This window comes from Molossus molossus, unplaced genomic scaffold (assembly GCF_014108415.1).
Source record: "Molossus molossus isolate mMolMol1 unplaced genomic scaffold, mMolMol1.p scaffold_m16_p_17, whole genome shotgun sequence".
Taxonomy (NCBI): Eukaryota; Metazoa; Chordata; class Mammalia; order Chiroptera; family Molossidae; genus Molossus; species Molossus molossus.
This window is the reverse complement of record NW_023425352.1, coordinates 23,240,977-23,256,889: the sequence shown is the minus strand read 5'-3', so window position 1 is coordinate 23,256,889 and position 15,913 is coordinate 23,240,977. Positions and strand designations below refer to the sequence as shown.

The 15,913-nt window shown below is 36.7% G+C and overlaps 1 protein-coding gene across 4 annotated transcripts in view; it reads left to right on the top strand.

Annotated features, from left to right (window-relative positions):
- Nucleotides 1–15,068, top strand: part of SLF2 (SMC5-SMC6 complex localization factor 2) — a 47,894-nt gene extending 32,826 nt beyond the window's left edge. The window contains exons 9-13 of one of the 4 annotated variants that reach the window (XM_036264995.1): nucleotides 302–433; nucleotides 845–922; nucleotides 5,756–5,842; nucleotides 9,038–9,106; nucleotides 11,847–15,068. In XM_036264995.1, coding sequence (XP_036120888.1) covers nucleotides 302–433; nucleotides 845–922; nucleotides 5,756–5,842; nucleotides 9,038–9,106; nucleotides 11,847–11,882 — 402 coding nt within the window. In that variant the 3' untranslated portion in view covers nucleotides 11,883–15,068. The remainder of the gene's footprint in view (nucleotides 1–301; nucleotides 434–844; nucleotides 923–5,755; nucleotides 5,843–9,037; nucleotides 9,107–11,846) is intronic. The other 3 variants (XM_036264991.1, XM_036264992.1, XM_036264994.1) reach the window with 3 other exon arrangements.
- Nucleotides 15,069–15,913: the final 845 nt, after the last annotated feature.

The window sequence follows — 15,913 nt, the reverse complement described above, 5'->3', positions numbered from 1 at the left end:
AAACTACAACCGAGGTACGTGCCCTTACCAGGAACCAAACCCGGGCCTCTCTGGTCCTCGGGTCAACGCTACAACAGCTGAGCCAAACCAGCCAGGGCACAAGTACTAATCTTGAATATATAATCCCTTTTAAGCAATTGAGGACTTTTAAGTAAAGGAGAAATTGGTATCGCTGGCCTATAAGGAAAGCTAAAGGGGCAAAATTAGAGAAAACAAGATGAACAGAGGACACACAGAAAAAAGTAGCCTAAGAAAGAGTAACTATATTGCTTAATATTATTCATTGTCTTTCTTTTGATAGATATCAGTCCTACATCAGTATCTTGTGCAAATGAAACCTTCTGATTTATTGAAGAAAATGGTCTTAAAGAAAAGAGCTGAGCAACCAAATGGTACCATTGATGAGAGTCTTCATTTGGAACTTGAAAAGCAGGTATCCAAAGCTAGATCATCTCAAAAGAGTACATATGAGCATAACTGATGCCACCTTCCTAACCACAGACTAACATAGCATAGGCATTTAGAGACTATTATAAAGTGAATATATTGCTGTCAGAAAATCCTTCACTAAACTTGAGAGTTGAGAGTTGAGATAAAAGGGTGGTTACTGGTAATTTAATACTGGGAGTATTTATTTTTTTGTAGCCCTTGGGCAGTTGTAAGGTAAAAGGAATGCACGTGGCATGAGAAATCAGAAAGCCTAGGTTAAATGCATGGCTTTTTTCCTACTTACTAGCTCGGTTAACTTGAGCAAATTCTTCCTGGGCAATTTTCCTAACATGAAAACTGGGATATTTACGCTAGCTAATTTAATGGGTGTTCATTTTATTCATTTCTCTAATAGGCATATTACCTGACCTACATTCTTCTTCATTTAGTTGGTGAAGTTAGTTGTTCTCATTCTTTTTCTTCTGGACAACGGGTAAGTAGTTTTTAGTGCTTTTTGGTTTTTGTAATAAGTGTCACTATTGATGGAATGAATGAACACTCTTTTTTAGTTTTATTAAATTTATTGGGATGACATTGGTTAATAAGATTATATAAGTTTTAAGTGTATAGCTCTATGATATATTATCTGTATATTGCATTGTGTGTTCACCCAAAGTCAAGTCTTCTATCACCATGTGTTTGAGCCCCTTTACCTTCTTCTACCTTCCTGCATTCCCTTCCCCTCTGGTAACAACCATACTGTTGTCTGTGTCTGTGCATTTTTTTGTTTGTTCATTTGTTTCTGTTTTATATCTCACATGAGTGAAATCATAAGGTTCTTGTCTTTTTCTTTCTGACTTATTTCACTTAGCATGATACTCTCAAGATCCATTCATGCTGTCGGAAATAGCAGTATTTCTTCTTTTCTTATGGCTGAGTAGTATTCCGTTGTGTATGTATACCACATCTTCTTTATCCAGTCATTCCTCAAAAGACACTTAGGTTGTTCCCATGTCTTGGCCACTATGTATAATGCTTCAGTGAACATAGGGATTCATATATCTTTACATATAAATGTTTGTGGATTTGTTGGCTGGCTCATATGGTAACTCTATTCTGATTTTGGGGGAAATCTCCATACTGTTTTCTATAGCAACTGTACCGATTTACAAGCATTCTTTATATAGAAGTTCAATAAAAGTTAACTTTGGATTTGCTATACTGCAGTGATTTTCAACCTTTTTTATCTCATGGCCACATAAACTAATTAATAAAATTCTGCAGCACACCAAAAAATGTATTATAGCCCTGGCCGGTTTGGCTCAACGGTTAGAGCATCAGCCCTCCAACCAGAGAATCATGGGTTAAATTCCAGTCAAGGGCTTATACCTCGGTTGCAGTTCAGTCCCTGGCCCTGGTCGGGTCCTACGGGAGGCAACCAATTGATGTGTCTCTCTCACATCAGTGTTTCTCTCTCTCCCACTCTATTCCCCCTCCACACTCTTGTCTGAAAATAAATGGAAAAATATCCTCGGGTGAGGATTTTTTTTTTAAAAAGTATTATATTTTTTGCCAATCTGACAAAAAAAAAATAGGTACAGTTTTGTTTAATTCGCACCAAACAGCTATTGTAGTGGCTGTTGTCATTTTTTTTATTTGACAATCTAAGGGAAAAGAGGTCAGTGCCCCTGACTAAATAGTCAGGTGTTGCATGTTTTAAAAATTCTTGCCCAGCCGTTGTGGCTCAGTAGATTGAGCATTCATCCCATGGACTGAGAGGTCCTGGTTCAATTCCCAGTCAGGGCACTTGCCCAGGTTGCAGGCTGCATTCCTAGTGTGGGGTGTTCAGGAGGCAGCCAATCAATGTATTTCTCTCACATCAATGTTTCTATCTCTCTCCCTACGTCTCTCTCTAAAAAGATCAATTAAAGCATATTTCTTTTTTAAAATTCTTGTGGCTTACCAGTTGAAAAACACTGCTATACAGTATTACCCCCTTGTCCTCGGAGGATACATTCCAAGAGCTGCAGTAAAAGCCTGAAACCATGGATAGTATCAAGCCCTATATATGTTTTCTCCTACGCATACATACCTTTTCACTTAAAGGAAGCACTTTACAGCTTCTCTTTAGCACATCTGAATTGTCAACATCACTACTCTTGCACTTTAGTGCGACTGTGATCCCCCAACAGTGGATCTGATAACTGAAATTGCTACTAAGTGACTAACAGGTTGGTAGCCTATACATTGCTGTACAAAGGGATAATTCATGTCCTGGGTAGGACAGAACTGGATGGTGTGAGGTTTTATCACGCTACTCAGAAATGTACACAATTTAAAACTTACGAACTGTTTATTTCTGGAAATTTTTATTTTCAGACCGTGGTTGACTGCAGGTAACAAACTGTGGAAAAGCAAACCACAGATAAGGAAGGACCACTGTAGAAATCCCAGTGTACACTGGAAAGAAGGAAGTAATAGTAACTTTGCAACCACATCACTGACAAGAATTATCTGTCCTCATATGTTAGTTGTTTATTAGAATGGACTTAACCATCAGGACTTGGCAACAATGTAATGCAAGATATCAAAGTTACCAAATACCAAATGGGCCAGCTCTTACCTGGTTTCTTTTCATTTCTTCTCCCACTCCATTTTTTTTAATCTTTAGAAATAATATTTGCCTTAAAAATTAAGTTGATGTTAAGTCAAGCTACTTCAGATACACATTTCTAAATTATCTTCCCATGTTGAGATTTTCATTTTAAATTGTTCTGTTCTCCCGATACTGCTGTGATCCATACTCCTGGGAAAGCTCTTTAATTGCTCATGTTTCACACTTTAGGTAATCCAACCCCTGTTTTAAAACCTAGTCTCTCCTTAGGTATAAGGACACAAGACTGGTTTATGTGTTTTTATAAACATATTGTACATAGAACTGTTTATTCTCCTGGTTAGAACCTAATATAATATAGTCATTCATATGGTCTTTATATTAAAAAATTTTTTTTCTGATAAAAAAAAAAATGAGTATTATTTAAAACTGTAATTAGCCCTGGCCATGTGGCTCAGGTGGTTGGAGCATCATCCTGTGCACCAAAAAAGTTGTGGGTGCAATTTCTAGTCAGGGCACATACCTAGGGTACAGATTTAATCCTCGGTTGGGATGCAGACAAGAGGGCACTGATAAATGTTTCTCTCTCACATCGATGTTTCTCTTCTTCCTTCCTCTCTAAAATCAATAAAAAAAATATTCTCCAGTGAAGATTTTTAAAAATATTATAAAATTATATAAGGTATAAAGTGAAAGACTCCTAATCCAGTGCCCGCCTATAAATTTCTCCATAATTTATGCATATACTGACATAATTTTAACAAAAATGGAGTCAGGCTGTTATTATCTGCAACTTTTTTTTTTACTTTAAGACAGTAGTTTTCTACCGTTTTCATCTCGTGGCACACACAAATTAATTGCTAATATTCTGTGGCACATTAAAAAAAATATAACTTTTGCCTATCTGACAAAACTAATAGGTACAACTTTCATTCATTCACATGGCTGTCTATTGCATTGGCTTTTATCATTTTTTTTATTTGACAATCTAAAGGAAAAGAGTCAGTGTCCCTGACTATTCAGGTATTGCATGTTCTAAAAATTCTTTCAGCAAACTGGTTGAAAATCACTGCCTTAAGACATTAGCACTTCTATCTAAAAACTATTTTTAAAAACTTTTATTGATGAACATTACATTTTTGTGATTATACACCATGTTAACATAAATATACTAATTTATATCTCTACCAACCTATGCAAGCATTTTCTTTTCTTTTTTTTTTTTTTTGCAAGCATTTTCTATATGGTAAATTCCTAGAAGTAGAATTGCTAGATCAAAGCTTATAAATTTTTCAAATTTTAATTATTTAAAAATAGCTATTGTCACATTTCCCTCCTAAAAAGTGTCTATTTAGCCCTGGCCAGTGTAGTTTAGTTGGTTGGGCATCATCCTGTGTAGTGAAAGGTTGCCTGTTCCATTCCCAGTCAGGACATATGCCCGGGTTTTGGGCTTGATCCCCAGTGTGGGGTGTATAGGAGGTAGCCAATCCATCTCACCTCGATGTTTCTCCCTCTCCCTTCCTCTCTAAAAATCAATGAAACTTTTTTTTTTAAGTATCCATTTACATTCCTACCTTAGTGTATTCAGCCTGGGTATATGTGTGTAAGTGACTGTTTTGGACTATACACTTCTAAAAATTAAAAGACAGTGTTTTTTTTTTCTTTTTTGCTCAATCCCTCCACCACCTCCACCACCACCCTCAATACCTCCACCCACCAGAGCTGTCTGCCTGCTCTCTATCTATGATTCTGCCTCTGTTTTGCTTGTTAGTTCCATTTGTTCTTTAAATTCCACATATGAGTGAAATCATATGGTACTTGTCTTTCTCTGACTGGCTTATTTCACTTAGCATAATGTTCTTCAGGTTCATCTATGCTGTCACAAAGGGTAAAATTTTCTTCCCTTTTATGGCCAAATAGTACCCCATTGTGTAAATGTACTATAGCTGCTTTATCCACTCATCTACTTGTGGACACTTGGGCTGCTTCCAAATCTTGGCTATTGTAAAGAACGCTGCAATGAATGTAAGGGTGCATATATTCTTTTGAATTAGTGTTTCGTGTTTCTTCGAATAAATTCCCAGAAGTGGAATCAGGCAGGTTGTAAGGCAGATCTATCTTTAATTTTTTGAGGTAACTCCATTCTGCTTTCCTCAGTGGCTGCACCAGTCTACATTCCCACCAACAGTGCACAAGGGTTCCCTTTTCTCCACATGCTCTCCAACACTTGTTTGTTGATTTATTCATGATAGCCATTCTGACATGTGTGAGGTGATATCTCACTGTGGTAAGATACTTAATTTTTTAAGGAACTACTATTAAAATGATTTATAGAGAAAAAAATACCTGTTGTTATTTGAATATTTCACGAGAGAATGTGTTAAAGGAAGTTCTCATTAGATTTCTGGGCATTACATCACAATATAGGCTCTAGGATTAATTTCCACTAATGTGTTTCAATACATAGCAAAAAAAACACTTTTATTTTTGTGTATATTTTTTACATTAATTAGCAATAAACCATAACAGTCTTACTGTTGTAGCGGTTACTTTTTTATTTTTTTAATGCAGTTACTACTTTCACTGTTATTATTTTGGATGGTTAAATCAGAAATTGCTAACTAGAGAATGGTAGATTTTTTAATGCTTTTTAGTTCTGGTAATTTGTAATGCTCCAGGGTTGTTTTCATTCTTTGCATTTGTCTTACACAGAGACACTTTGTGCTCCTCTGTGGGGCTTTGGAAAAGCATGTTAAGTGTGATATTAGGGAAGATGCAAGACTGTTTTATAGAACTAAGGTAAGTGTGTTTTTCTTAGTTTTTATATGTTTAACATTAGTTACATTAATATTTGATGAAGAGAAGCATTTAAAGCTCTCTCTTAAAAAAAGAACATATGAGATTAAAAATATGATTTTCTCTTTTAATAACAGAAATCAACTTCAACTAAGTACTTACAGCTAGATTGAAAGTGAAAGGAAAATCATCTGAAAGCAAATATATTTTCAAATTTTACTATGCTTTCTATTCTAAAACTGCTGACAGATAAGGAGAAAAATTCTTTCACTACCACTGAAACTTAAAGACCTTTATGCTAAAGTTAGCTTCAGGAATTAAAGCATTGTTTAAATAAATATATGTTTTCTAAATGGTGGTTATAAAATTTGGTGATGGTTAAAAATCTGTTTTGTTCATAGAGAAGAAATAGGGTAGGTGTTATTCTTTGTATGTTCCATTAAGAAAATATGTTAAAAGAAGGACTCTTCAAATCTGAGTTCTGCACATCATCCATTCTGAGCTCTAGAATGGAAAAGATTCAGCAATAAGCATGCTAAGGTTTAGTATATTGGAACAGTAGAAAAGCTAAGTATATGAGTTTAGAATTAGGAAAGCAACTTCAGCTTTTTTTGTTTTTGTTTTGTTAATCCTTACCCAAGGATATTTTTCCGTTATTTTTTAGATAGAGTGGAAGGGAGGGAGGGGAAAAGAGAGAGAAAGAAACATCAATATGAGAGCGACACATCAATTGGTTGCCTCTTGCACAACGTGACCAGGGCCAGAATTGAACCTGCAACCCCAGTCGTGCCCTGACCGGGAATTGAACCAGGACCTCTCATTCCATGGGACAGCAGTCAATCACTGAGCCACACTGACTAGGGAAAATATTTTTATTGAGTTTTAGAGAGAGTGGAAGGAAGAGAGAGAGTGAAACATCTGTAGACTAGTATTGAGCCCACCATTGAGTCCCCCACCGTGGCATGTGCCCTGGCTAGGAATTGAACCAGCAACCTTTCTCAAATTGGCAGCCTTTTGGTGCCCAGGATATCACCCAGCCAACTGAGCGACAACAGACGGGGCTTTTGTAAGGAATTTTTTATTCCAAATCATCTTTTCGCTTTTGTAATGTAAAACTGATTCCTTTTGCCCCTGTGTTTAGATAGTTGTTGAATGTGAAGTATCAGCTTTGTAACTTTATATCTTACATTAATTGGCTGTAAAGGTTAGCCTGTTTATATTTAAGATCTGTATTTATTTTAGTAGATTTAAGTTAAATACAAAAATGAACAACTAAGAAAGTTGTATGAGGTTGCAGGTTTTCAAATACATGTAAGGGATAGGGTCTTTGTCTTAGAGTGGAAACCATAGTTTCAGAATCACATTCTTTTGAACACTAACTGGAGTTATTGGCCCGTAGAACTTGGTGGTAGTGGCTATTGCTGACAGACATGCTTAAAAGGAGACCGCCCAAGGTTTTTGTTTCTTAAAGTCAAGGGCAGGGCATATTGGTGCCAGGGCTCCTCTTACTTAGAGTGGAGAATAACTTAGAGATCTGTGGAAATTACTTAGGGGATGGCCCTGCTGAAATAGTTGAGTTGCATGCCTCTCTCTACAAGCTTCTACTAGAAATTTAGTAATTGTTTTGTAGAAACTAAATCTCCTGAACTCTAAATGGAGAGAAAAACTGATCTTGCAATTTACTTTACAAACTTAAAGTAGCTATAAAATTCCTGACTTGTTTAGAACATTTTTCTCAGGCTGTTATGTTCAAGAGCTCATTGAGAATCTCTAGAGTGGTAGGAAAGTTTAAGTTTTATACAAAGATTTGTTAAACCTCCATGTGTCGGAATATACCAAGTATTTATTTATTTATTTTTATTTTATTTTATTTTTTTTATTGATTAATTTTTGTTACAGATGTTTCTCCTTTTTTCCCCCACTGATTCCCCCCTCCCCCTTACACCAAGTATTTAAAGATCCGTCATACTTTACAAAAACCTAGAGAGGTGTAATGGTGAATTTTGGATCTTTTGATAATGTAGAAAGGAACAAATGACAACCACTCTTTTTTAATAGCCTTGAAACTTATTTTATTTTTTTTAAACCTCACCTGAGGACATTTTTGCATTTATCTTCAAATAGAGCGGGAGGGAGAGAGGGAAGAAGAGAGAGAGAAACGTCAGTGTCAAAGAGACATTGATTGGTTGCCACCCACACGACCCCAGATGAGGCTGGGGACAAACTGCAACCGAGGTACGTGCCCTTAGTGGGAACCAAACCCGGGGCTCTGTGGTCCGCGGGCCAACCCTCTAACCCAGTGGTTCTCAACCTTCATAATGCCGCGACCCTTTAATACGGTTCCTCATGTTGTGGTGACCCCCAACCATAAAATTATTTTTGTTGCTACTTCATAACTGTAATTTTGCTACTGTTATGAATCGCCATCGGAAATGAGTTTTCCGATGATCTTAGGCAACCCCTGTGAAAGGGTCGTGACCCACAGGTTGAGAACCGCTGCTCTAACTGCTGAGCCAAGCTGGCCAGGGCATGGCCTTAAAACTTTCAAATAGAAGCTAGGAAAGCAGGTAATCATCTAAGCCTTGGGCCCTATAACAGAGGCTACCCTTTAGCTTCTCTATCTGAGTGTTCAAAAGTCAGCAAGTTGAAAATGTGTCTTGAAAGTAGGGAATATGTTTTTCTGGATGATCTTTAGTGACTGATGGCAAAATTGAGTCCTTAGCATTCAGTATTTTAGATTGTGGTGATAAAGAAAAATCTTATTAATCACTATGATTTTAAAGCCCCTCCAGAAGATGAATAGTTTGTTTTTTCTTTCTTAACAAAAATCAAATTGAGTTGCCCACCCAGTTTGGCTCAGTGGTTGAGCATCGACTCATGGACCAAGAAGTCACTGGTTCGATTCCCGGTCGGGGCATGTGCCTGGGTTGCAGGCTTGATGCCTGAGTTATAGGCTTGATCCCCAGTGAGGGAGCATGCAGGATGTGGCCAATCAATGTGTCTCTCTCATCTATTTATTTGTATCTTTCTTTCTCTTTCCTCTCTCTCTTAAAATTAATAAAAACATTTAAAAAAACAAAATTGAGTTGTTGGGGGTGGGCCTGTCATAGTTATCAAGTCTTTTGGATTAAGCCTTACATTAATTTTAGGTGCGGATGTTTTGATCTGATTCTTTTTCCCCCATCTGATATTTTTAAGGTAAAAGACTTGGTTGCCAGGATACATGGAAAATGGCAGGAAATAATCCAGAACTGTCGACCTACTCAGGTGTCATTTTATTAAACAGTTTTATTTATTCTTAATAGTTTTGCTAAATGATATTTCTTCATATTGTTTGAAAAAAGTACGACAGAGCACTTGCTTCTAGGTATCCTAAGAAAACTGAAAACTCCAGTATAGTAGTTCATATATATATATATATATATATTTTTTTTTTTTTTTTAGTTTTTGTTTTTAATATTCATTTATTTCAAGACGTGGTCAAGCCCATTTAAAAATATTAAATTGCATCAAATGGAGATTATTTCACAAGAAGCATTTTTCTTAACAGCTTAATTGAGATAAAATTCACATATCATACATATCACCCATTTAAAGTATACAGTGGTTTTTAGTATATGCAGAGTTGTGCAGCCATTGCCACAATCTAACTTTAGACATTTTGTCACTCCAAAAAAAAGAATTCCATACTCATTAGCAGCCGCTCCCATTCCCAAGCTACCATCCCCATTTCATCAAGCCCTGAACAACTACAGATTCTCTGTCTGTATAGATTTGCCTGTTCTTTATATTTCTTTTTAATTTTTTTTTTTTCCTTTACTGATTTTAGAGAGAGAGGAAGGGAAAAGGAGAGAGAGAGAGATAGAAACATTGATGAGAAAGAACATTGACTGGCTGCCTCCTGCATGCCCCCACTGGGGATTCGGCCCACAAACTGGGCATGTGCCCTGACCGGGAATCGAACCAATGACCTCTTGGTGCATGGGTCGATGCTCAACCACTGAGCCACACCGGCTGGGCTGTTCTTTATATTTTATATAGATGAAATCATCTACTATGTGGTATTTAATGACTGGCTTCTTTCACATAACATAATGTTAAGTTAATCCATGTTGTATCATGTATGTCCTTTCTATTGCCAAATAATATTTCACTGTATGGATATATCACGTTTTATTTATAGACTTAAGAGATGGACATTTGAGTTGTTTCCCCTTCCTGGCTATTATGAGTAATGCTTTCATGCACATTTGTGTATAGGTTTTTGTGTGAACATGTTTTCAAGTGAAAACATCTTAGGCATATACCCAGAAGTAGTGGTCATATTTTTGCTGGGTCATCTGGTAATTCTGTTAAATGTTTTGAGGAACTGTTAGACTGTTTTCCCAAAGTGGCTGCACCATTTTACATTCCCACCAGAATATTTGAGGTTTCTAATTTCTCCACATTCTTGTCAACATTTGTTATGGGGGGGGGGGGGGGGCGTGCGTGTGTGTGTGTGTGTGTGTGTGTGTGTGTGTGTGTGTGTTTTTTTTACCCTCACCTGAGGATATTTTTCCATTGATTTTTAGATAGAGTGGAAGAGGGAGGGAGACAAACATGGAGTCAGGGATCGAATGTGCCCTTGATCAGAAATCGGACCCAAGACATTTGGTAGGCTGGCCAAAGCTCTAACCACTGAGCCAAACCAAGCAGGGCATGTTACCTGTTTTTCTTTTACTAGAGCCATAATAGGAGGTTGGAAGTAGAATATCACTGTGTGGTTTTAATTTGCATTTCCCTAATGACTAATAAGCATTTTTTCATGTGCTTATTAGCCAGTATAGCTTCTTTGGAGAAATGTCTATTCAAATTCTTTGCCCATTTTTTAATTGGGTTTTTATCTTTTTGTTATTGAATTATAAGAATTCTTTATATGTTCTAAATACTTTAGTAGGTATAATTTGCAAATATTTTCTTCCATTCTGTATGCTGTCTTTTTGTCTTGATGGTATCATTTGTAGAACAAAACTGAACTTCCTTGTTAAGTCCAGTTTTATCTGTGTCGTCCCCCCCCCTTTTGATGTGCATAAGCATCAACAAGGAACTTGTTGAAATGCACATTTTTATTCAATAGGTCTGGAGTAGGACCTGAGATATTCTGCATTTCTACCAGGTTTTCTCAGGTTAATGCCAATGTTGCTTGTCCAGGGACCATACTTTCAGTAGATAGGGCCTGGAAGTTTCTTTTTTAAAAAATCAAAGTAACAGGAACACTGCATATTAATTAGGAAAGCAGTCTCACTATTTTGACATTTTGACTCTTGCTCTTGGTGTCCATAAGATATATACTCCCTTTTAGAGAAGTCTTTGAGAAATCTAATGTTTTGTTGTTTCTAATCTCAGTAGACTTATTTTTAGGCTGGCTATCTTAGCTGATGTGGCATTAAAAAAGAAGAGAGCCCTGGCCGGTTTGGCTCAGCGGTTAGAGCGTCAGCCTGCGGTCCTGAGAGACCCGGGTTCGGTTCCTGCTAAGGGCATGTACCTCGGTTGCAGTTTGTCCCCGGCCCTGGTGGGTTGTGCGGGTGGCAGCCACTCGATGTGTTCCTTTCACATCGATGTTTCTCTCTCTCTCTCTCTTCCTCTCTCTCCCTCCCACTCTACCTGAACAAAAAAGGAAGAGTGTCCTCGGGTGAGGATAAAAAAAAAAAAGAAAAAGAAAAGAATTTAAATCTAAAACCTTATATTAATCAGCTTAACATTTTATTTAATCTTCTTAAATATGACCCTCTGCATGTGTGTGTTGGTGAAGAGGAAACAGCTTGTACTTATTTTATATTTTTTAATTGATAGACCAAAAAATGTGAAACTTGAATCTGATAAATTTTCAGAAAAATATAAAGAGATTTTTTTACTTTAATTATCAAAGTCTATTGTCTGATGATGAGATGTTTTATGAAGATTAATTCATAATTTGGTTTTTCTTTATCCTGTTGTTTTTTTGTTTTTGTTTTCTCCTGTTTTCTAGGGGCAGCTTCATGACTTCTGGGTACCAGATTCTTAACAGGAGTTGCAAAAGCGAAAATATGAACCAGGAGAAATTCAATAAGAGCTTTTCCTAGAGGAGTAGAAAGGATTACTACAAAATCTGGTGGAATACTAAGAAATTGTGCAGCAAGTGTGCCACTTGCGTATCTAGTATGAGGCTGGTAATAAAGAAATTGCCATTTCTGAAGCAGATATGAAACACAGTCTGCTTAATTAAGGCAATTGGCCTTTTAAAAGAACAGAATCCTGTAAAAGGTGGGAAGAGTAGAAGCAGCTAATAGTTGCATGTCTAACCTGCCCCTATTAACTCCTCTGTTAAATTATAAGCCAGGTTTTTTTTGTTTGTTTGTTTGCTTGTTTGTTTGCTTGTTTATTGTATTTGTGGCACTTGGATAATCACAGGAAATATGTAAGAAAAGATTTGTACCAATGTGAGGAGTTGAAGAAACCATGACCAAATTCTAGTTGGGTTTAATTCTCCCTTTTGGTTATTTTAAGACTTAATGGAAAAGATTACAATTGAGTTTAGTAACAAAAAGAATAAATCTCTTCTGTAACTCCTATAAACCACAGGGAGGTTGCAACCCATGCATTTTACTTCACTATTCAAGATTATAAGTCTGTTAGGTTTTAAAATACATTTAAACAAACCAAACAGTTGAGAAACAAAGGTATATTATTGTCAGATCCCCTTAAGGGCAAGAGGTTAAGTTATAAAATAGTGACTGTTTTCATGCCAAAACATTCATATGCAGTTTGTTTTTAATTTCCAGTGCATTTTTTAAAATACTGGTTAAATCATAGAATCTTGGCTAAGTCTTAGAATTCTGGGCCCTTAGTAGCCATATTATAGAAATCCGTATTATAAAACTTTAAAAATCTGGACAAGTTTCCAAAAACCTGACAGAGACCTGGATGGTGTTTATTCTTTAGGACATTACACACGTGTGTGCACACATGTGTGTTTGTGCTTGTATTTTAAAGTTATTGCACTTGAAAACCACAGCTGCTCTAAATTCTTAAACACTGGAAAGCCACCCTTTGGTTTAAATGGTGGAGGGTTAGTAAAAATGCACATGCTGGTCTTAGCCCAAAGGCCCTTTGAAGCCTTTGGTAGTAATAGACTCTTACTAGCTAGCTGAAAAAGTATTTTGTTGACAACATCCCTTTTAGGAGGGTTTGTTTCTTAAAAGAAAATGCCAACTTTTTTTTTCTTCTTCTTTCTTTCAATATTGACTTGGATGACATTGCTAGCTATCCTGAGCACTGTGATGTCTCCAGTTGGGGGAAAGATGATGGCAGGAAAGGGAATTGGACTTGATGTTTTTGTAGTTTGCAAGGGAAGAAGATACATTTTGAAAAATAGTTTTCTACCTCTACATTGAGGCTTAGGAGTAAAACGCATTTTTATCTTAAATTTATCATTTAAAATAGCGTAAGTGACTTTTGAGCCCATGTCAAACATTGAGCAGTTAGAGATTTTCTGGGGAAGACTATGTAACTCCAGTTCCTAAGAACCCTGTCAGACCATCAAAAGTTTTATTCTGTGTTGAGTTTACTGGTAAGAATATTATTATCTTGATACTACCTCTTAAGGGTATTGTTAGAAAATGCCACTTACGGTTAATGAGATAGATACAAAGAGTTATATTTGACAGAAGCTTGAAACTCTGGCATCTATCTGCCCAACAGTGGGGGCTTTCACTCGCTGTAATTTAATACTTTGTAGATACATTATTTGTGTGTAATTTTATATAAGTGTTCATATTTTCTCATTTTGCATTGTGTAAAGTGTACAAAAATCTCAAAAGTATAAAATACTGCTTATATTGCTTGTAATTACAGTGTGTAAATATTTTCTAATTGTGTACATTGATGGGGGGACAAGTGGGTTATTCAGGTTTTTTTGTTTTTATTTTTAAGTGACCCTTTTGTATTGCAGTTTCAACAGGTAACTGCCCGTCAAATTTAAAACCACTTTGATACATTTTTATTTATCAGTTCCAATAAGAAAAGTATATTTTTAATTATCCTTCTCCATGAGAGAAAAGTACTTCATGTATCCCTTTAAAATAAAAGGCCAAACATTGGTTTGGACCCTTGTATTTATGACTCTGGTAGATGTCTTCAGTCTCCAGGTCATATTCCAGTCAGTATTTGCATTCGGGTTCTCATAAAAATTGTGTGATTCTCTTTTAGCACAAGTAGTCCATGGTTATTCTCCCAAATCAAGTACCACCCTTATCCCTCTTGAGTCCCCTTGCTTTGTCTCCTTCCTGCTGTTGTTGCCCACCCAGTGAATGGGATGGTAGCAGGGGAGAAAATGTTCATTGCACAGAAAATGTCAGGCCACTTTTGGGACTTGGCAAACAAAGCTTGCACTGAGTGGTGGTGTGTTTGGCAGTATTACTGTGCCAAAAATCACCTCGTCTAATTTTCTGGATATGTATGTCAAACTTATTACCCTATTGCAAGCTGAAATTTAAGATACTTGTAAGTGTTTATGCTTTTGTGTGTAACTGTTTGCCTTTTCTAAACTGCTTTTCCTGTTACCCGAAAATACAATTCTGTTAGTTATATCATGTTAAGTGAAGATGCTCTCCATACACAAAATCTATCTATGTAGCAGTAAAGTAACAGCATTTGTACATTTTCTGTCTTATCTCCTGATGGCAGTGGTGCCTTTGTCACCTTTCGGAAGGCTGGCATTTTGTTTTTGTTTTGAGGTACAAGTAGTAGCTTGCTTTTGACTTCACAAAAATTTCCCCAGATGTAAAAGATAGAAAATGGCGTATTGTCATCCAGGCTCAGTTGCAACATTTGCATTTTTATTTCTGTCAAAACAAGTATAGTTGGTGGGGACTGGCCAGTAATAATGTGTGGAGTCCTTAAACCAAGAATAACTTTTACATTTTAAAAAGTAAAAATTTAAGAGGTGACCCATTAACAAGTGACTGAGTTGGAAAATTAGGGAAGGACTGTCCTGATTTGCCTGTACGGAGGCAAGATTAGGGTGCAGGTGGCTGGGTATGTAGAGCATGATCTGTGGCTATTTCTTACTCATTAGCAGTGTTGGTACACCTCATTATCTGTGTGTTTCTTTTCCCTGGGCAGACCTGTCAGCCAGTTAATTCACCAGCTCTTAGGCAGTTTACAAGTAGATGCAGATTTCCTTTTTCTTTTCTTTTCTTTTTTTTTAAGATTTATACTACATCTTGTTTAAAGTCCTATGAATGTATGTGTGTTATTAAAATGGCTTTTTCTCAGTTTGAACATGTGTTTGGTAATATTTGTTTGGGAGTGGGGATGGTTAAGTATCTGGAATGTCCAGTTCCTTCTGCTGCCCCATTCCCTGCTTTTTATTTTATTTTATTTTATTTTATTTTATTTTATTTTATTTTTTATTATCCTCACCAGAGGACATTTTTGCATTTATCTTCAGATACAGCAGGAGGGAAGGGGGGAAGAGAGAGAGAAACATTGATCAGAGAGAGACACATCAAGTGGTTGCCACCCACACGACCCCAACTGGGGAAAGGACAACTGCAACCGAGGTACGTGTCCTTAGCAGAAACAGAACCCAGGACTCTCTGGTCCGCAAGCCAATGCTCTAACTGCTGAGCCAAACTGGCCAGGGCTCCCCTGCTTTTTAAACTGATTGGTTCCTTTCATCCTCTTGCTTTGGATTCTCCAGTTTTTAGTGTGATATCTCCTGTTTCTGTAATACTTAAAGCCATAATTGTATATAGTTCACTTTTGTATAACCTAATGAATAATTTGTTATATACTTTGTAGTCAGGAATTCAGTAATCTCATTCTTACCTTACCTCATCCACAATGTTCAACAACTATTGAGTCCCTACTACCTACTAGGCACTCTTTATGATTTAGTGGTGAACAACACAAACAGAGCTCTCATGAATCGTACCTTGTGGTATCCAAGTGAAGATACTTGCTGTTTTGGGGCAAAGAGGACTGGTAAAGAATACCGTTGGCCTGGTCTCCTTGTTCTAGAGTTCAGGAGAAGCCATACAATGTAGAGGGTTC